Raw genomic sequence first — 20,967 nt, 5'->3', positions numbered from 1 at the left:
GTCTATAGAAGATAATATAACAACAAATGTTGCTGAGTCAGCATTGTCACAGTCTGTGCAGGCGGAATTCCTGGGATTCCCGTTTTTCCAGAAATTCCCAAACTTCAATGAAATTCCCATTGAAAAGAATGGGACATTTTTCAAAGTTTCAAAACTCCCACATTTTTCATCCGATTCAAACCGTTCCAACTTCAAAATATTCAGCCGTGTCAGGAATTGTGTGCTCTACTTCAACAATTATATTTTAAAAAATCCCGGATTTCCTAGAATTCACAGTTTTTAGGGACTTTTTCCCATTCAAAATTTTTCAACCGATTCAAACCATTCCACCTTCAACACATTCCACCATCTTGGACATTCAAACTATCCTTTTTCCAAGTTCAAAAACTTTCCAGGAATTCCCAGAATTCCCATTTTCTTAAAACCCTATTTCCACCCTTTTTTCTGTCGACTGCTCCTTCCACATTTTTCAACCCACTTCAACTGTTCCACCGTCAAATCATTCCTCTTAATCAGGACAAAAAACAAAGTTGTTTTTTGAACTGTAAAAATATCCCTCCGAAATTCAAGGAATTCTGTAATAGCATTTCTCAATTAAAAATGTTACTACTTCAACATCTCTCGACCGATTTTAAAATTTCCAACACCAACCATTTATTAAGAACATTGAATTTGTTTTGTATTTCCAAAAAAATTCCCGCATTTCCCGAAATTCCCAAATTTCACTGAAATTCCCATTGAAAAGAATGGGACATTTTTCAAATTTCCAAAACTCCACATTTTTCATCCGATTCAAACCATTTCAACTTCAAATTATTTGGCCTGTTCAGGAATTGTGTGCTCTACTTCAACAATTATTAAAAAACATTCCAAGATTTCCTAGATTTCCCAGGATTTTAGGGACATTTTTCCCATTCAAAATTAATTATGAATTTTTCAAACTTCAACATTCAAACCATTCAAACTATTCTTACATTCATACTACATTCTGTCAGCATTTCACTTCAACACTGGAGTATTCACACGCAATTCCTTCAGGAATTGCCTCATCTATCCATCCATCCATTTTCTACTGCTTGTTCCTTTTGGAGTTGCGGGGGGTGCTGGAGCCTATCTCAGCTGCATTCGGGCAGAAGGCTAGTTACACGCTAATGTCTATTTGTGTTCACTCATTTTTAATGGATACAAGTTGCACACTTACTACTCTAAAGCCTTTCCTAAGTTTCATTTCTATTGTATTGTCCAACGATAAGCTGCTGGGAAAGCGAGGGATGAAATACTGTATCTGTGGTCTTTTGTATATCTCGCAATTATGTCTTTACGACACAATGCAACCAAACTATGCAAAACGTGGGGTCTAGTTTGTCCCCAGAGGGTCAGAAATGGACCCCTGCTGTTGTTAAAAAGTTGGCATTATGTAGCGAGACGTGTGTGTTTCATTGTGGGACTGGTATTGTTCATAAAGTGATGTAGAGCCCTCCATGGTCCACAAGAGCTGAAGGCTATTTCCTTCACCAACAATGGAGTGAACTTAAGGATTTCTGGCAGTTACAAACTGATTGTATAAAAGTAGTTTCCCAAAAGAGTACTTTAGCACCACAAATGGTGAAGGTATAATGCGGGGGTCAGCAACTTGCGGCTCTCGAGCCGCATGCGGCTTTTTAGTGCCAACCTAGTGGCTCCCTGGAGCGTTTTTTAAAAAGTATTGAAATTGGAAAAAGGTGGGGGAAATACTTTTTTTTGTTTTAGTATGTTTTTGTTTGAGGACAAACATGACACACACCTTCCCAATTGTTAGAAATCCCACTGTTTAATATGTTTGTGTGTATGCTTCACTGATGAGAGTATTTGGTGAACATCGTTTTGTCCTACTAATTTCGGCGGTTCTTGAACTCACCACAGTGGGGACTGTGAAGCAATATTTTGTTTACATGTAAAATCTTCCACTCCTTTGTCTCATTTTGTCCACCAGAAGTTTCATGCTGTGTGTGAATGCACAAGCTAATCAATGCTATCATGCTATTAAGGCTAGCTGTATCTACATAGTGCATCATTATGCCCCATTTGTAGGTATATTTGCGCTCATTTAATATCCTTTACTTTTATCCTCTTTGTATATAATTTAGTTTTGCATGTCTCATGACACATTATCTGTATGTAACATTGGCTGCATTTCAGATAGTTGTTTGTACACCATGTTGTTCCAGACCACAGCAAACATTACCTAGCTTGCCAAAGATTGTAATAAATATATTAAAAGAAGACAGCCTTAACTTGGACACACACATCTATACCTTTGGCCATGGTCGGATGAAAAGAGCACAGCTCCCTCCCCCCATTCTCACCACATTCTACAGAGGCACTATAGAGAGCCTACTGACCAACTGCATCTCTGTCTGGACTGGAGCCTGCAGTGCCTCAGACTGGAAGTCTCTGCAGACAGGGGTGAGGACGGCGGAAAAGATCATAAGGACTCCTCTTCCTCCTATCAAGGAAATCGCAAAAAGCCACTGCCTGACCAGGGCTCAGAAAATCTGTAGAGACTCCTCCCACCCCCACCAAGGACTGTTTTCACTGCTGGACTCTAGAAAGAGTCTCCGTTCTGTAACAGCTTCTTCCCTCAGGCCATAAGGCTCTTGAACGCATCAATATAATCCCCTCAATTCCCCCCAAAAATTGATTAACTTGCTGGAATATAAAGACAATATAACATACATCCATAAACGTGGATGCATGTGTAAAAGTGCAATATATTTATCTGTACAGTAATCTATTTATTTATATCTGCACCTTATTGCTCTTTTATCCTGCACTACAACCAGCTAATGCAATGAAATTTTGTTCTTATCCGTACTGTAAAGTTCAAATGTGAATGACAATAAAAAGGAAGTCTAGTCTAGCTTAAAAGCCAGTAATTTCCAGGAGTTGTCTCACCTTCTAAGTAGCCTCTGATTTACTAATGGTTTCTAATGTTGTAAAAATGTGTACAATAAATAATATATTTCAACATTTCTGTCAACAAAGATTTGCTTCAGCCTGCGACACATAGTCATTTTGATAGAAGGCTATTATAGCTAATATAGACACTTCTGTCATGTGTTGCCTTCATTATAAGACTTATATGGGGCTTTTCATTTTTTGCGGCTCCAGACAGATTTGTTTTTTGTATTTTTGGTCCAATATGGCTCTTTCAACGTTTTGGGTTGCCGACCCCTGGTATAATGCATATAAATGGTGCTGATTTTACGCATGATGTTTGAACGCATCATCTTACTTGTATATTGTGAGTGAGAACTCCAGCGGTGGCTCCTCCAACAAGTTTACAGTACAAATCAGACCTCGGCGTTCCGAAGTCATCCTTCCCGCAGGTGGCTGTCGCAGAGATCCTGGATCCAAGCGCCAGGTTGAAGTAAGGTGGACTCATACTAAAACCGCTCAGCCCGTCAGTGGACTCCTGCCCATTCGTGCACCTGGAGGGAATAACGGATACATAGACAGCGATGAGGAGATGAGCTCCGGTCAGGCTTCTCTCCATGATCCACATTGATAGGCTCCCTGGGTGCGGGTCTTGGTCATGGGAAGACGCGACGCGTCATGCAGGCGGTGTGCTGCGCCATTTTTTGCACGATAGAATACTTTGCCCTCAAGTCCAGTTTTTCAATTTGACTTGAAGTCAAAAGTGCAAAGAGGTTTCTCTCTCGCTGCTGACGCTCTCAGGTGTCGACTTCTGACTGGCTGCTTGGGAGCTGGCGCAAAGGTCTCCAATCAAGATTTCCATACACTTTTCTGATTAAGTCAGCTTTCGTTCTATTTAATTTATTTGAAAATAAACACGATTGCAAATTATTTGGCCATTTTAAGACCTAAATAAAGTGTGATCTTAGAAAGGAGGGTCACGACTTAATAGTGTAAACTAAATATTTGGCGACATCTGCTGGTGAACTTGTGCAACGCGCGGATTTTGTTTGGTCAAGGGGCGTAACTGAAGTTTTAGGTTTTAAATGTCACTTTTGAAACGAGAACTCGACTTACTCGATTTTACTTTGGTTGAGTGCTGCGTTTTGTGACATGAATAAATAACATGAATCTATAAAAAGTTGCGTTCATGTGTTTCTTGTGGAGGAAAACACGATGACTCATTCACTGGCATGTGTTCCAGTCTGGGACTTTTTCGTGTCACGCTCCAACCAGGAACTTGCGTCTCGCTGTGTGACAGTGGGGACAATCAGGGTTTGGATTTGTTGTCTCTCGGGTCCCACTGGACTCCAACATGGAGCCCACCAATCTACAGGTATGGAGAGGCCTTCAGTACATGGATGGAACTTTTTTTTCTCTTATATGTCTTCCTGGAAACATACAAATAAGGGGCACCCATGGTTACTTGTTATATTTGTACAAATGATCAACTAGGTTGTGTTAAAGATGAAGAAGTCCACGTTTGAATCATAAGAATCCATGTTAACTTGTACGTTCTCACGCCTTCACTAATAACCTCTGAACAAATCGCCATTCTTTCATTTAAACAAGCTGTTGGCGGCAGTGGTTTTGTTTATGCTCTGTTAATAAGGGTGAAGTTGTTTGTTTTTAAATGACTGCATAGTTTAATGTCATTGTTGTTATGGCTGCTGAACACAACACTGGTAAATATTGTGTTATTGCAAGCGTTTGTCAATAATAATCAAAGGAAAGGTATTGGTCCTACATAAAGACATGCATATGTTAATGTATATTTATTTCAAAGACAAGGCAAAAAGATAGATAGATAGTACTTTATTGATTCCTTCAGGAGAGTTCCCTCAGGAAAATTTAAATTCCAGCAGCAGTGTACTAAATTGTAAAAAGTAAAAAGTAAATAATGGGGGTATAAATGGAGACAAAATAGAAAAATATTACAATAGAATAAAAATAAAAAGCAACGATGAGAATAAAAATATAACAGTAAAATAAGAATATAACAAGAGAAACTAGGCAGTAGTGACCATGTTATGAAAAAGTATTTCACTGTTATTGTCTTGTCTCATTTTAATGTCCATCCATCCATTTTCTACCGCTTGTCCCTTTCGGGGTCGCGGGGGGTCGCTGGAGCCTATCTCAGCTGCATTTGGGCGGAAGGCGGCGTACACCCTGGACAAGTCGCCACTTCATCGCAGAGCCAACACAGATAAACAGATAACATTCACACTCACATTCACACACGAGGGCCAATTTTTTTTAGTGTTGCCAATCAACCTATCCCCAGGTGCATGTTTTTGGAGGTGGGAGGAAGCCGGAGTACCCGAAGGGAACCCACGCTTTTTTTGATTGATTGAAACTTTTATTAGTATATTGCACAGTTCGGTACATATTCCGTACAATTGACCCCTAAATGGTAACACCCGAATAAGTTTTTCAACTTGTTTAAGTCGGGGTCCACGTAAATCAATTCATGGTAGCAGTCACGCAGTCACGGGTGGAACATGCAAACTCCACACAGAAAGATCCCGAGCCCGGGATTTAACTCAGGACCTTTGTATTGTGAGACAGACGCACTAACCCCTCTTCCACCGTGCTGCCCACTCATTTTAATGTGTTTATATATCAAACTCTAAACTAAACTCTAAACTCTAATATTTACGCATTTTGCTCATTTTAAGCATACGGCAGTGCATTAATTTCACATTGAATCACGCTATCCACTTTTTCTTTTGACAACTTCACTGATTACTACTTACTGCAGACATCATGAGAGCCAACAAACATAATAAACATCACTTACTGTACAATGTCTGCTTTCACTGGGATACAGACTGTTAGGATGTTGATATATTCCTGTATAGATGAAGAATTATTGATCATCCTCACGAAGAAAAAAGGAGCAAATAAATGACGTGCATTCAAGTAAAACATTTAAAACATGTTCCTGGATGACATTTTGGCAATATACCGTATTTTCCGGACCATAGGGCGCACCGGATTATAAGGCGCACTGCCGATGAATGGTCTATTTTCGATCTTTTTTCGTATATAAGGCGCACCAGATTATAGGGCACATTAAAGGAGTCATATTATTATTATTCTAAATTTTAAACACTTCCTTGTGGTCTACATAACATGTAACGGTGGCTCTTTGGTCAAAATGTTGCATAAATTATGTTTTACAGATCATCTTCAAACCGCTTTCTGACAGTCGCTTCCGGATGCGGCGTTTTGTGGGTGGTCTTATTTTACGTCGCTCACTTTTGGCAGCGTCTTCTCCCCGTCATTTTTGTTGTAGCAGTGTAGCGTGCAAGGACGGGAGTGGAAGAAGTGTCAAAAGATGGAGCTAACTGTTTTAATGACATTCAGACATTACTTAAATCAATAACAGAGCACCATCTCCTCATCCGGAAACAACAACAACGCCAGAAATGTGTCCAATGAAAAACCATCTCTCTAATAACTAAAGTTCCTTGGGTGAATAATATAAACTCACTACACCGGTACGTTTTAACGCTTTCATGGCGAGTTTACTGACAGATATAAGTAGGAACTTTACACTACTTTATATTAGAAATGCGGAGGATGAATGTCCCATAACAAGAAGATAAGAGAAAAAGAAGAAGCTTATCGACTACGTCGTCGGTACGGACTACAAAGGCAAACGCGCGCAATTTTTCAGGATTTATGCAGATCCCAAATACAGATCAGCAGGTACCAGAAGGTAAACAAAGTTGCTTTTACATAATATTGCAAAACAAAACGCCAGATAATATGTCTTACCTTATACACACACACCATAATAATACTTGTATGTTGAAGCACAGTACAATCCATCAAGCGGTGCGGCTTCATAGCTTACCAAAGTCGTACTAAAACATTTTAATAGATTTGTGTGTAATGTGCTCTATTTTCAATGGAACCTATAAAATGTTGGTGTTGTTTACTAATATTGCCATCATATTGCAGTCTACACGTATCTCTTATGCCGTCTACTGGTTACACTTATCATTACACCATGTACCAAATAAAATTGCTTCAAGGTCGGTAAGCAAAACCAGAATTAATCCGTACATTAGGCGCAACGGGTTATAAAGCGCACTGTCGTGTTTTGAGAAAAATATATATATATTTTTAAGTGCGCCTTATAGCCCGGAAAATACGGACTATAATTGCATTTGGGTTTAAATGTTGGGGTATTTCTTAAATTAGTTTTAAATCAAGCAAGCAAGTAATAACCTGTGATTAATCATGATTAATCCTAATTTAAATGTGTGATTAATCTGATTTGCAAAAATATAATTGGACAGCACTAATTTGCATATGCAATTACAACAATTTTTATGACGATAAGCCACATATACAGTAATTGGTCATGTCTTAAATTTTACTCCTTGGCTTTTGAACTAGCATGAGAGTTATGTGATCCCAGTCTATTTTCTTTTCTTTTATGCATGCTATGTATTTATTCTTTTAAGTTAAACTTTCTTACACTTAACTGTCCTTAGTTTTAGCCTGCTTTTAAATGTGTTTTTTAACTACAGTGCAGCACGTTAATTGTTTTTTAAATTGTGCTATATAAATAAAGTGGATTGGTTTGGTCCAAATAAGTTAGCTAATTACTGTATCTTAGTTAATATGCTTATAATAGATGGATTTCAATATGAGAGCCTCTAATGCAATGTTTTATCAGTTTGGTTTACTGTTCATTGCATCATATGAGGTCTTGTTTTTATCATTCTGTCATGCAAACTTGATTGTCCTGTTTCAGAAAGCTATAGCAGTGGCACAAAAGGCCGCACAGGAGGACGACGTGGGCAACTACGAGGAGGCCATTCGCTCCTACAAACACGCCGTCAAGTACTTTTTACACATTTTACATCGTGAGTCACTGCGCATGGGTGTCCATCTGTAATAAATTGTGTCTCTCTTGCACGTGTGTCTCCGTCCTGGCTGCTCAACACAATATATGTCTAACTCTAACACATCAAAACATTTTTACATGTTGACAGTTAAAAATATTACAACGCTACTTTAAAAATGCATGTTAACTTCATAAAGGTTTGATGATGGCGACAGTTTGACTCTGAAACTGAATAATTTTACTTGATTGTTTCCTATGGAAAAATTGCTTTGATATATGACCGAATCGGAGGTCAAACAGACAGAGAAAAATGGATGACATAGTTGAATGCCAATGAATGCAATGTCCTTCCTTCCTCTTTAGGTGAGCCGCAGGGTAAAGATGGCAATCAGAAAATCAGAGAAAAATGTAAGGAGTACCTGGACCGAGCAGAAGAACTACAGGAGTACCTAGTGTATAAAGAGGTTGTGAAGAATTATGGTTCTTGTGCAAATGTGGATATATAAAGTCTTCTTCTGTGTGGATTTAAAAGTTAAAACATCACACAACACTGTAAAAAAAATCATTTGCGAGCCAAAAACATAAGAAGCGACATAACATTAGAGTTTAGTAGCCATTGATGTAACTATGGTAGTAGCTGTTTTAAAAACAGGTCCGGTGACGTACGCTGAAGAGGGCCTACGTGGTGACGTCATCACATTCCCTGCGCGCAAGGAGACGCTTTTCAATGCGGAAGTTGCCTCCTCGAAAGAAGTCGACTACAGGAACGAAAACAAGTCACGGAACAACTCGATTTACATGTTGACGACTCAGTTTGACGTCTTCGTGTTTTTAAAAGGCAGTTTGTAATTTATCGTTTTTGGGGGAGAGCGGACATTCGATCAGCCCTCATGGCCGCCAACAATAATTTACAGGTAAGTGGAGGACCGACCCCGAAGCTGTTTCAACATTTGAGGACTAATACAAACACAATTGTGTCATTTCACAACTCTGACCGAATCTTAAACTGTATTTGGGTTAGTTACAGTTATTTAAATCATGCAAATACTTGGGCTACTATCGAAATAAGGAACGTACGTTAGCTGCTAATTAGCCGCCTTAGCTCGCTTAGCCGTAGCTAACTTGGACAGCAGTTTAGAAAGTGACCTTTTAACACCCTAAATATATTCAAAAAACATCTGTTTCTGTCTGACATAGAGGCCAAAGACCAATATTTTACTGTTTTACCCACCCGTGTGTTCTTTTAGCACGAGCTTTTGTTGACAACGGCTAATGATACTAGACTAGTAGCATGTAGTTCGGCCGGTTGCTGCTAATGCCACCAAACAATACAGAGGAACTATAAACTGTGGTATTAACTATATGCCCTAAAAATATTTTTTTTACATAGAAATACGATATTAAAGCTTTGAACCAAAGGTAGTCAATAGGAAGTGGAAAGTGCATTACATGTCAGGTGCTGAGGCACTCCTACATTGGTGTCGTCAAACAGCGCTTTGCATATTATGGGACACTAATAAAACAAATTGTTTAACTTATTTTCAAATAACATTGCTTATAACATTAGTTTGCTGTTAGTATTAGAATTGTACAACTTTAAAAGTATATTAGACCATGAACGTCTCACAGTCGCGATCAAAAGTTTACATACACTTGTAAAGAACATAATGTCATGGCTGTTTTGAGTTTCCAATACTTTCTACAACTCTTATTTTTTTGTGATGGAGTGATTGGAGCACATACTTGTTGGTCACAAAAAACATTTATGAAGTTTGCTGGGTATTGTGGCCAAACAGCTACATTTTTGTTTCATCTGACATCACATGGACAAAGGTAAGACCTTCTGGAGGAAAGTTCTGTGGTCAGATGAAACAAAAATTGAGCTGTTTGGCCACAATACCCAGCAATATGTTTGGAGGAGAAAAGGTGAGGCCTTTAATCCCAGGAACACCAATTCCTACCGTCAAGCATGGTGGTGGTAGTATAATGCTCTGGGCCTGTGTTGCTGCCAATGGATCTGGTGCTTTAAATGGGACAATGAAAAAAGAGGATTACCTCCAAATTCTTCAGGACAACCTAAAATCATCAGCCCGGAGGTTGGGTCTTGGGCGCAGTTGGGTGTTCCAACAGGAAATTGACCCCAAACACACATCAAAAGTGATAAAGGAATGGCTAAATCAAGCTAGAATTAAGGTTTTAGAATGGTTTCCCAAAGTCCTCACTTAAATGTGTGGACAATGCTGAAGAAACAAGTCCATGTCAGAAAACCAACAAATTTAGCTGAACTGCACCAATTTTGTCAAGAGGAGTGGTCAAAAATTCAACCAGAAGCTTGTGGGTGGCTACCAAAAGCACCTTATTGCAGTGAAACTTGCCAAGGGACATGTAACCAAATATTAACATTGCTGTATGTATACTTTTGACCCAGCAGATTTGGTCACATTTTCAGAAGACCCACAATAAATTAATAAAAGAACCAAACTTCATGAATGTTTTTTCTTTACAACTTTTGATCGCGACCATATACGGCTTTATCTCACATGTTTTTCTATGATTTGTGACTTTAGAAAGCTATTGATCTTGCCAGCAAAGCAGCTCAAGAGGATAAAGCGCAGAACTATGAGGAGGCTCTGCGAATGTACCAGGCTGCCGTACAGTACTTCCTCCATGTGGTCAAATGTAAGTCCCACAATTTCACGCTTATTTATCTCTGAAAATTAAAGTAACTTCTGAGTTGATTCCCAATACAGACGAAGCCCAAGGTGACAAGGCCAAACAGAGCATCCGAGCCAAATGTGCCGAATATTTGGATAGGGCAGAGAAGCTGAAAGAGTATCTCAAGAAGAAGGAGAAGGCTCCTCCTGCTAAGCCTGTCAAAGAGTCACAATCTGATGACAAAGGGTGTGTTTAAGGGCGGGGTAGTGACGTACTGCTCCTGTCTGGTTGTGCATAAAGTTCCCCAGTCTCTTTAATTCTGTTTGCACTGTTTAGGAATGAAAGTGACGACGGTGATGACTCAGAGAAAAAGAAAATGCAGAATCAACTGTCAGGTTTGTGATTCACCTGTTCGAAGAATACCGGCATCTGAATAAGTTAGCTGATAGGGATGCAGTAACAAAAAATCCTGCATTAACAAAGATAAGAATGCCCATTTTTGATCCTGTAAAAATCTGTGATATAATATATGCAACAGTTAACTACCACCTTGTGTAACAATAGTGTCTCAAATGACTTATAATTCTGCAATGGGTTATGACGTGATACACTGTTATTGCACTTGTATACAATCTTTTATATTCCATTTAGCGGGAAATCTCATATTTTGATGCTGTGCCCAATGTTGTGTCCATTCTCGGGTGAGTGTATGTATTGATCACGGATGTCAGTGATGTAGTAATCTGTTTTGTTTTTTTCAGGTGCCATTGTTATGGAGAAACCAAACATCAAGTGGGATGATGTTGCTGGGTTAGAGGGAGCCAAGGAGGCCCTGAAAGAAGCTGTGATCCTTCCAATCAAATTCCCTCACCTATTTACAGGTACACTGTGTCGCGGAATTAAAAGTCACTACTTGGTCAATTGTTAAGATCAAATTATCGTTTTGGTTAATTGACAGGAAAGAGAACTCCATGGAGAGGGATCCTGCTCTTTGGACCTCCGGGGACAGGAAAGTCTTACTTAGCTAAAGCTGTCGCTACAGAGGCAAACAATTCAACCTTCCTGTCAGTCTCTTCGTCTGATCTCGTGTCCAAATGGTTGGGAGAGAGTGAAAAGTGAGTTCCATTTTACTAGCATATGATTTAAGCTGCTGCATACAGTACTTAAAGGGGAAGTGCACTTTTTTTTTGGATTTTGCCTATTTATCATTCACAATCATTATGAGAGACAAGAAGACAAAAGTTGGGTTTTTTTATGTTCTAACGTGAAAATCGGTTAATTCTTGGTGGTTAGCATTGCAGCTAATGGGAACAATCAATTCTACCTCTAAATTCATTAATTTTTTCATTTTTTTCCCCAGTTATTTATTTATTTCAGGCAATGACATAAAAAAGTACAAAGTTGACAACACATAATATAAATTAATATAGTGCAAAAGGTAATGTATAGTATGTAATGCATGATTGTCCAGTTTTGCCTGAAAGGGAGTGGGAAGAAGATAATTTATTTAATCCCACCTCCAGTTCTCCATTCAGTGATTATTCACATGAGTTCACTGTTACTTTGTTCAAGGATTATAATACAGATGTTGTATCAAAGTGGCATTACCACAGGTAACAATCATTATTACACTGTAACAATAATTTGTATCAACAATGTAGGAATAATGAATATACCAACAATGGTGTTAGACAAAATGCCAACAATGGTAATAGACAACATAGCAATAATGGTAATAGACAACATAGCAATAATGGTAATAGACAACATAGCAATAATGGTAAGGAAACTTTGAGCACGTTAACACTTTGAGACAGAGTACAACAGCAGGTCAAATTAAAGACCCTCATCTCTATATTTGAACCAGACCCCATGTTTGTATAATAGTTTAAATCGATTAATAGTTTGGCATTGCTTCTGTTGTAAGTCCAGTTTGTTCCATAGTTTTACTCCGCATACAGACAAATCACTTTAAAAATGCATTCAAAAACTGTCCATACTTTTATGTTCCGCAACCTGTATAATAACCAAACTGTAGTGACAGTTATTGTAAGAGCAAACACAGAAGAACTGTTTTTCTAGCTTAGTAACACATTGGCGTGCTGCGGTATCAGCCGTAAAAGCTAACTAGGGCAAGAGATATGCTAGCTTCAACGTCAGCACGAAACGCGTTTGAGTTTGTAATGCAGAACACAATGCGATGAGACACCAATCTGTACTGACGGAAAAAATGAACAATTATATTACAGTACCTGTATTTTTCAAATCCTAGTTACGGCCCTGGCTGCTATGGAATATGAAATAAATGTGCAAACGAATAGTTCCGGCAAGGATTAAAATGACCAAAATACAGTAAATATTGTACATATTGTTATGAAAATGTCTGTTACATTTTATTTGTACAGGACTGTCTCAGAAAATTAGAATATTGTGATAGTCCTTTATTTTCTGTAATGCAACTAAAAACATGAAAATGTCATACATTCTGGATTCATTACACATCAACTGAAATATTGCAAGCCTTTTATTATTTTAATATTGCTGATTATGGCATACACCTTAAGAAAACTCAAAAATCCTATCTCCAAAAATTAGAATATTCCTCAGACCAAGTAAAAAAAAAAAGATCTTTAACAGCAAAACAAAATCAAACATTTGAAAATGTCAATTAATGCACTCAGTACATGGTTTGGAATCCTTTTGCACGGATTACTGCATCAATGTGGCGTGGCATGGAGGCGATCAGCCTGTGGCATTGCTGAGGTGTTATGGGTGCCCAGGATGCTTCAATAGCGGCCTTTATCTCATTTGTATTATTGGGTCTGGTGTCTTTCAGCTTCTTCTTCATAATACCCCACAAATTCTCTATGGGGTTCAGGTCAGGGGAGTTGGCAGGCCAATCGAGGACAGTAATGCCATGGTCAGTACACCAGTTACTGGTGATTTTGGCACTGTGGGCAGGTGCCAGATCATGCTGGAAAATGAAATCATCATCTCCATAGAGCTTTGCAACAGATGGAAGAATGTAGTGCTCTAAAATCTCTTGGTACACAGCTGCATTGACTCTGGACTTGATGAAACACAGTGGACCAACACCAGCAGCTGACATGGCTCCCCAAACCATTGCTGATTGTGGGAACTTCACACTGGATTTCAAGCAACTTGGATTTTGCTCCTCTCCAGCCTTCCTCCAGACTCTAGCGCCTTGACTTCCAAATGGAATACAAAACTTGCTTTCGTCTGAAAACAGGACTCTGGACCACTCTGCAACTGTCCAGTGCTTCTTTTCCATAGCCCAAGTCAGACGCTTCTTCCGTTGTCTTGAGTTCAGGAGTGGCTTGACCATGGGAATACAGCTATTGTAGCCCATTTCCCGGACACGTCTGTGAACAGTGGCTTTTGATACCTGGGGCCGTACTTATCAAGCTTCTTAGAATTACTCCTAAGAAGTCTGCTAAGAGTTGACTTAAGAGTAAATAAATTCTTCGCTGAAAGCTGCACTTAAAAGTTAGTTATCAAGCGTCTTACTCACACTTTCAGCGAAGTGTAGGACTGAATCTTAAGTGTCACACTCAGAGCTGAATTACGACATTACTATGTGCCGTAAACGGAATTTTAGGTGACGTCATTTCTGTGTCCATAGAAATGACCAATCACGGAAGGGAATCCGTTGTCTAAGAATAAAGAAATATCTTGGAAATATTTAAGTGGACAATGGGAGTGTATATTTTGACAATAAACTACAAAATAATACAAAACAAACTAGTCCCTGCCGGCACTCACGCTACCGCTCCCTCTCTTCTATCGCCCACACACTCACTGACGTCACTCACCTCACGGCCACACACATACGCTACTGTCATAACATTTTCTTTCCAATTCATTAATTAGGCAACTAATTTGAAACTGGTGTGGGTGGCTCTATATATACTAGCCCACTGCAGACACATGCAGAAATCAACAAGGAATCAAAAAGTATTAAATCTGTGACAAAAATAATATCCGCTCTGTCTAAACGATACCGTTTGATCAGCTGCTCGTCATCAAAAAAAAAAAAACATTGTTCCGTTCCCTGAACGTTCGCACACATCTCTCTCGCCTCAGTGCCATCCCCTGCTGGCAACTCCTAACCACTTAAGACACCTCTGAAGGTCTCTTAAATATCGTGGAGAGTAGGAGTGATTCTTAGACTTAAGAACGTTGATAAAAAGCTTTTATTCTTAAGTTTGAGAGTAGGACTAAATTTCGCAAATTCTCAGGACTTAAGTGTAAAATGGCACTCTAAGAAGCTTGATAAGTACGGCCCCTGGACTCCAGCTTCAGTCTACTGTTTTTGAAGCTCCCCCAAATTCTGGAAGCGGCTCTTCACAATGCTGTTAAGGCTGCGATCCTCTCTCTTGGTTGTGCAGCGTTCCCTGCCACATTTCCTCCTTCCAACAGACTTTTTGTGAATGTTCTTTGAAACTGCACTCTGTGAACAGCCTGCTCTTTTAGAAATTTATTTTTGTGTCTTACCCTCCTGATGGAGGGTGTCAATGATGGTCCTCTGGACAGCAGTCAGGTTAGCAGTCTTCCCCATACTTGTGATGTAGTTTACTGAACCAAGCTGAGTGTTTTTAAAGGCTCAGGGAAACCCTTGCAGGTGTTTTGAGTTAGACGATTCAAGTGATTAGTTAAATAGCCTGCTAGTATACTTTTTCATGCATGATATTCTAATATTTTGAGATAGGATATTTGAGTTTTCTTAAGCTATATGCCATAATCAGCAATATTAAAACGACAAAAGGCTTGCAATATTTCAGTTGATGTGTTTAAAATTTTCCTGAGGGAACTCTCCTGAAGGAATCAATAAAGTACTATCTATCTATCTAATGAATCCAGAATGTATGACATTTTCATGTTTTTAGTTGCATTACAGAAAATAAAGGACTTTATCACAATATTCTAATTTTCTGAGACAGTCCTGTATATACTTGCAGTTTGTATACAAAACATTGATAGAGGGTTTTTGAAGTTGTTTTAGAGGGCTTTGAAGGCTATAACGGTGACTCCCATTAGCCGCATCGCCCAAGTGTTTTTTTATCTTTAAAATCCCCCTCAAAAAAGACATGTTCTTTTCTCTCAAAATGATTATGAACGATGGCAAAAAAACAAAACAAAAAGTGCAGTTCCCATGTAAAGGGGTATGATCAGTTTATAAAAGCTTCGTCTGTGCCTTTCAGGTTGGTCAAGAATCTGTTCGCCCTGGCAAGAGAACACAGGCCCTCCATCATCTTCATTGACGAAATCGACTCCCTGTGTGGCTCCAGAAGTGAGAACGAGAGTGAGGCGGCGCGTCGTATTAAGACAGAGTTCCTGGTGCAGATGCAAGGTAGACGTGATGGCTGCAGACCGTTTTAATTGCTGCTGTTCTACGTAAACAATTAGATCGGCTGAGTCGTTACACATGGGCGGGCTACAATGACTGCGATTGGTCTGTGCATTTTTTGTGTGCATACATTTATCGTCATTACCAAACGTTGGTTAAAGCAAGACTAGCTTAAATGGACCTAAGGTTGTGCAGGTAAAATTGCAAGCATTTGTCATTAATTATCAAATGATAGGTTTTGGTCCTATTATAAAGACGTTAGTGATGTAACGGTATCAAAATCTCACGGTATGATATTACATTATTAAGGCCACGGTATGACATTATTGTGGAATGTCAAAAAAAAGATGCCATAGTGTGTACAATGAAGTGGCAGGAATGTTTAGGATGAACTCACTTACTGTAGTTAAACACAAATATAAAGCTTGAATGTTCTAATCATATTTTGTACTACAAACAAGTACTTATAAGTGGTAATGATTATGCAGTAACATCTACTGTTTCAAGCAAACATTTAAAAGAATAACTTACTGGTGATGTCTTTAAAGTAACAACAGAGTTACAAGTGTAAAATACTCATGTTCACTTTAGTGTCTTTCAACTTTTTACTTTATGAGAAGCAGTGTCCTCTACAGTAGACATTTTTATATCAGTTTGGAATATGCTGTCTCCAAGAAACGTTAACTCACAATTTATTGTTTAATAATGTACAAAATATATTTTCTAGGTGACCGTATGAGGTGACGACTTGTCCAGAGTGCAGCTGTATGGGCTAGGGTAAAAAATGGGTGAATTGATTTAGGATTTATGAAGTAGCTTCTCAGTTTGCTCGTATTTCCCAGAGTGTACAGTATATGTTGGTGTTTTCCAGGTGACTCTCTCACATTGGAATCGCTCGAGACGTGCAGAACGCAGTTTCTTGCCTCCGCCAAAGAGGTTATGTTTTCGCCAGGATTTGTTTGATAGCACCATAACTCAAACAGTTATTATCACAACATGTTAACAATGACGTCCTATCTGACCACTAAATCTCAGGGGAAGAAAAATGCTGCTGCAGCTCTATAAATAGATGCAAACTTTACAAGGTTTGCACTTAACCACACCTGACGTCAGAGCAGATATGCGTGTTTTATTTATATGGTACAAATGGTTTAGTTCATTATGCACATGCCTTAGAAACAATCAGGAGCAGGTTGTGTGATTTGAATTGTTTTTTTTTTTACTCAAATTGAAAAAATACAGGTTTTGTGTGTTTATAAACAACATAATGGACTGTCCTTTATGGTTAAATACAATATTTATGGTAGTGTAGAGTGATGTCCCACTTACAGGTGACTATATAATTTTTGTGTGTTTTACTGCTAGGTGTTGGGAATGACAATGAAGGCGTGCTGGTGCTCGGTGCGACAAACATTCCATGGACCCTAGACTCTGCTATCAGAAGAAGGTACTGACTGTTACTCGGTGGAAGTTGCAGTGTTGTCCAGTCGTGTTTCACCTGTACTCTTTCAATTACCTCAGATTTGAGAAAAGGATCTACATTCCGCTGCCGGAAGAACATGCGCGCACATTCATGTTCAAGCTCCACCTGGGTTCCACCCCCACCAGTCTCGCCGAATCCGACTTCATCACACTGGGCAAGAAAACAGATGGCTACTCGGGCGCAGATATTAGTGTTATCGTGAGAGACGCGCTAATGCAGCCAGTTAGAAAGGTCCAGGCAGCCACTCACTTTAAAAGGGTACGTTGTGTTCGTCAGTTTACATCACAGCTCCAGGCTTTATGTGCTCAGGATTCATTGTCAAATTCTGGGTTCCAAGGTGAACGGGCCTTCGAGAGACGACCCCAGAATTGTTGTACATGACTTCTTGACTCCTTGTTCACCGGGAGACCCCAATGCTATTGAAATGACTTGGATGGATGTGCCTGGAGAAAAGCTTTTGGAACCTGTAGTTTGCATGGTAAGGAACCTTAACCATTTTTTAGGGGTGTATCGGTATCGTAGATATTGCGGTTTTGAAGTCTTCCCAATAATCTTGTGATACGTGACCGTATCAAACAAAAACATGGTGTGTAGTTTTTTTCTGGCGCTTTAGCATTGGTCAGGCCTGAAAATAAACTATCTCCCAGAATCCTACACGCATCGTAAGCAGGAAGTGAAGTGTTTGTAGTCGATGAGAGGAAGTGGTTTTTTTGGACATTTTCTGAAAAATGTCATCAAAATCTGTCTATAACTATTTGAGTTATATTGCCAAAAACCTGTCTGCATTTTGCAAAGCGCACCAAGTTCGTTCTGAGCGTTTCCAAGGTGACACAGCCAGCCAGTCAAGTTGCAGTGCACGGTGGGAAATCACCAAAAAAATGTTCAACGCGGAAAATAGGAGTAAACTAAAAAAGTACTTGATAAATCCTCAATTCTTCCATCCATTTTTCAACCGCTTGTGTCTCTCGATGTCGCGAGGGGCCTGGAGCCTCTCCAGCTGTACTTGGGCGAAAGGCATGGTACAACACCCTGGCCACTACATAAACCATCACCCAGAAAAGATATTTGAAGCTTGCAAAGCTAAACATCAGTTTGTGAGGTATTTACATTATTAAAAGTTAAATTGTTAGTTGACTTTTCTGGGAAACAGCATTTTCCAAACTGATTTAAACATGTCCACTGTCGAGGACACTGCTTCTCAAAGTAACAGTTGAAAGACACCAAAGTGAACAGTATTGTTTTACACTGGGTTTTTACATTGTCACTTTAAAGACACTAAACGGTTACGTTTTTTTAAATATTTGCTTGAAACTAGATGTTATGACACAATTATTTGCATTTAAAAATACATGTTTTGTAGTAATAAATATGATTAGAACATTTGAGCATTAGGTTTGTGTTCAATTACAGTAAGTGTGTTTATTCTAAACATTGCTGCCACTTCATTTTACATGCTGTAACATTTTTAAGTCCTTATTTGAGGGGGAAATATACCACAATAATGTCGTACCGTGGCCTTAATACCGTGATAATATTGTACCGTGAGATTTTTATATTGTTACACCTGTAATATTTATGCTGATGAAATAATGTGTAATAACTCTTTTTTTCTTTGCAGTCGGACATGTTGAGATCTTTGACCAGCACCAAGCCAACTGTCAATGAACAAGATCTGGGAAAATTGACAAAATTCACAGAGGACTTTGGACAGGAAGGCTAGTTTCATCAATGCTGAACTTGGCCAAACTAAAGCAAAATAATTGCAATGTTATATTTACTGTTTGTTTTTTTGTGTGTCATCTTAACTACTCACCAGGCCTTGATATTTGTGTTTCTGCAACTTTTTCATACTCCCCTCCCCCACACCCACCCACTCTAATTACCACAAAACAACTTCTTCAGTTGGTGTCATAACATTATACGGAGCTTAGAAGAATTTTGGATTTATGCACTAAAGTTGTTGATGGCAAAATACCAAGGCTACCTACAGTTATTGTCTCTATACCAATACATGTCACATATGATCTATTTTGTATTAATAGCAACAAGCATTTTATATGATATACTGTATTTTGTGGAACGTATCATTCATAGGCTGGGGGAGTCAAGCAGCATGAGTATATACAATTTCTTGTAATATGTGTGCATAGTCTCAAGGTGGTAGGTATACTATAGGGATTTAAGACTTTTTTGAAAACGCTAGGTGAGAGCTACATTAGAGACTGCCACTGCTGTAGATTCCTGTCTTGTCCTCTCACAACAAATGTATCGTGTCCGTTACAACTATTAGGAAGGGATCACCAAAGGTGCCAGACCAGCATTATTTGTAACACATTTAAGGACTCGACAGCCCTGCTTGTCTTTTTATTACGTTCTACTGAACATGTGTTTCATGTTTTTATCAACAGGAGCCAATACTGGTGATTACCCGCTAAAAAGCCTTACACAAAGTTGTGCATTTTGATGTAATAAGCTGAAGTCGGCGTGTCTATTTAGTACATTTTCAATTAAAAATTACACCATGCATCCTGTGCCTTCTGGATAATCTGCGATGTTTATTTTTTTAATCAATTAGCTCTCAGTGCTTTGACAAGCGCATGGTCACTACAACTAGAAAACATCAGTTCTACTTGCACAGTTCATGTATGCTCTCATAAGTAATGTACAACTCTTGTTCCTACAGTGTGCAAACTTTCTTTGTGTTTTGATGGGGAAATTTTCACTGTAAAGATTATTTACAATTGGCAAACTTGATTTTGTTTTTTCTTTAAGAGGTCAACTTTGCGTGTTGTACTTCTGTTTTCGTTTCTGAAATGTAAATAAAAAATACATAAGTTAAAAAAATGCACGTTTTATTTGTGTTAGGTTTATTGTGTTAAATAGTTTTTTTTCCCCTCATTCTAGTGTTTTTTTATTTTTTATTGAATTATTATTTTTATTTTTTTTCCAAAACCTTTATTTATGATATTCAACATCCTGTCTTGTCCTCGACAATCAAATAAATAATAATAATTCAAAGAAGTACAGAAGCAGTACAAAACAGCGCCAGGGGGTTGTAAAGTCAATAAAGCAACTAAAGAAGAATGCAATATTTATTTATATATATATATATATATATATATATATATATATATTAGGGCTGTGAATCTTTGGGTGTCCCACGATTCGATTCAATATCGATTCTTGGGGTCACGATTCGATTCAAAATCTATTTTTTCGATTCAACGCGATTCTCGATTCAAAAACGATATTTTCCCGATTCAAAACGATTCTCTATTCATTCAATACATAGGATTTCAGCAGGATCTACCCCAGTCTGCTGACATGCAAGCAGAGTAGTAGATTTTTGTAGAAAGCTTTTATAAATGTAGAGGACAATGTTTTATCAACTGATTGCAATAATGTTAATTTGTTTTAACTATTAAATGAACCAAAAATATGACTTATTTTATCTTTGTGAAAATATTGGACACGGTGTGTTGTCAAGCTTATGAGATGCGATGCAAGTGTAAGCCACTGTGACACTATTGTTCTTTTTTAATTTTTTTTATAAATGTCTAATGATAATGTCAATGAGGGATTTTTAATCACTGCTATGTTGAAATTGTTAATACTGATACTGTTGTTGATAATATTCATTTT

At 38.5% G+C, this 20,967-nt stretch overlaps 2 protein-coding genes across 5 annotated transcripts in view; one reads left to right on the top strand and one right to left on the bottom strand.

The window, feature by feature from the left end:
* LOC133630849 (laminin subunit alpha-3-like) overlaps positions 1-20,967 on the bottom strand; it is a 288,676-nt gene that overhangs the window by 181,575 nt on the left and 86,134 nt on the right. The window contains exon 7 of one of the 3 annotated variants that reach the window (XM_062022652.1): positions 3,275-3,470. In XM_062022652.1, coding sequence (XP_061878636.1) covers positions 3,275-3,470 — 196 coding nt within the window. Of the gene's footprint in view, positions 1-3,274; positions 3,663-20,967 lie in introns of those variants that run through there. The other 2 variants (XM_062022651.1, XM_062022654.1) reach the window with 2 other exon arrangements.
* On the top strand, positions 4,159-19,299 carry vps4b (vacuolar protein sorting 4 homolog B). 2 transcript variants are annotated; one of them, XM_062022649.1, is made up of 13 exons: positions 4,159-4,291; positions 7,727-7,838; positions 8,183-8,283; positions 10,387-10,498; positions 10,570-10,720; positions 10,811-10,869; positions 11,236-11,355; positions 11,433-11,589; positions 15,697-15,845; positions 17,208-17,289; positions 17,364-17,583; positions 17,663-17,803; positions 18,944-19,299. In XM_062022649.1, exons 1-13 carry the CDS (start codon positions 4,271-4,273, stop codon positions 19,043-19,045), a joined length of 1,527 nt encoding a protein of 508 aa, XP_061878633.1. In that variant the 5' UTR covers positions 4,159-4,270; the 3' UTR covers positions 19,046-19,299. The 2 variants fall into 2 exon arrangements, with proteins under 2 accessions (XP_061878633.1, XP_061878634.1); XM_062022650.1 differs by lacking the exons at positions 4,159-4,291; positions 7,727-7,838; positions 8,183-8,283 and adding an exon at positions 8,485-8,733.

Source organism: Entelurus aequoreus, linkage group LG16 (genome assembly GCF_033978785.1).
Source record: "Entelurus aequoreus isolate RoL-2023_Sb linkage group LG16, RoL_Eaeq_v1.1, whole genome shotgun sequence".
Taxonomy (NCBI): domain Eukaryota; kingdom Metazoa; phylum Chordata; class Actinopteri; order Syngnathiformes; family Syngnathidae; genus Entelurus; species Entelurus aequoreus.
The sequence above is the reverse complement of the archived record's forward strand: the minus strand, read 5'-3'. Positions and strand labels throughout refer to the sequence as shown.

Coding starts and splice junctions, on each gene's coding strand:
- vps4b (XM_062022649.1), top strand. CDS start 4,271: ATGGAGCCCACCAATCTACAG. Junction 10,499..10,569: donor CTTCCTCCATGTGGTCAAAT/GTAAGTCCCACA, acceptor TTCCCAATACAG/ACGAAGCCCAAGGTGACAAG. Junction 17,804..18,943: donor TGGAACCTGTAGTTTGCATG/GTAAGGAACCTT, acceptor TTTTCTTTGCAG/TCGGACATGTTGAGATCTTT.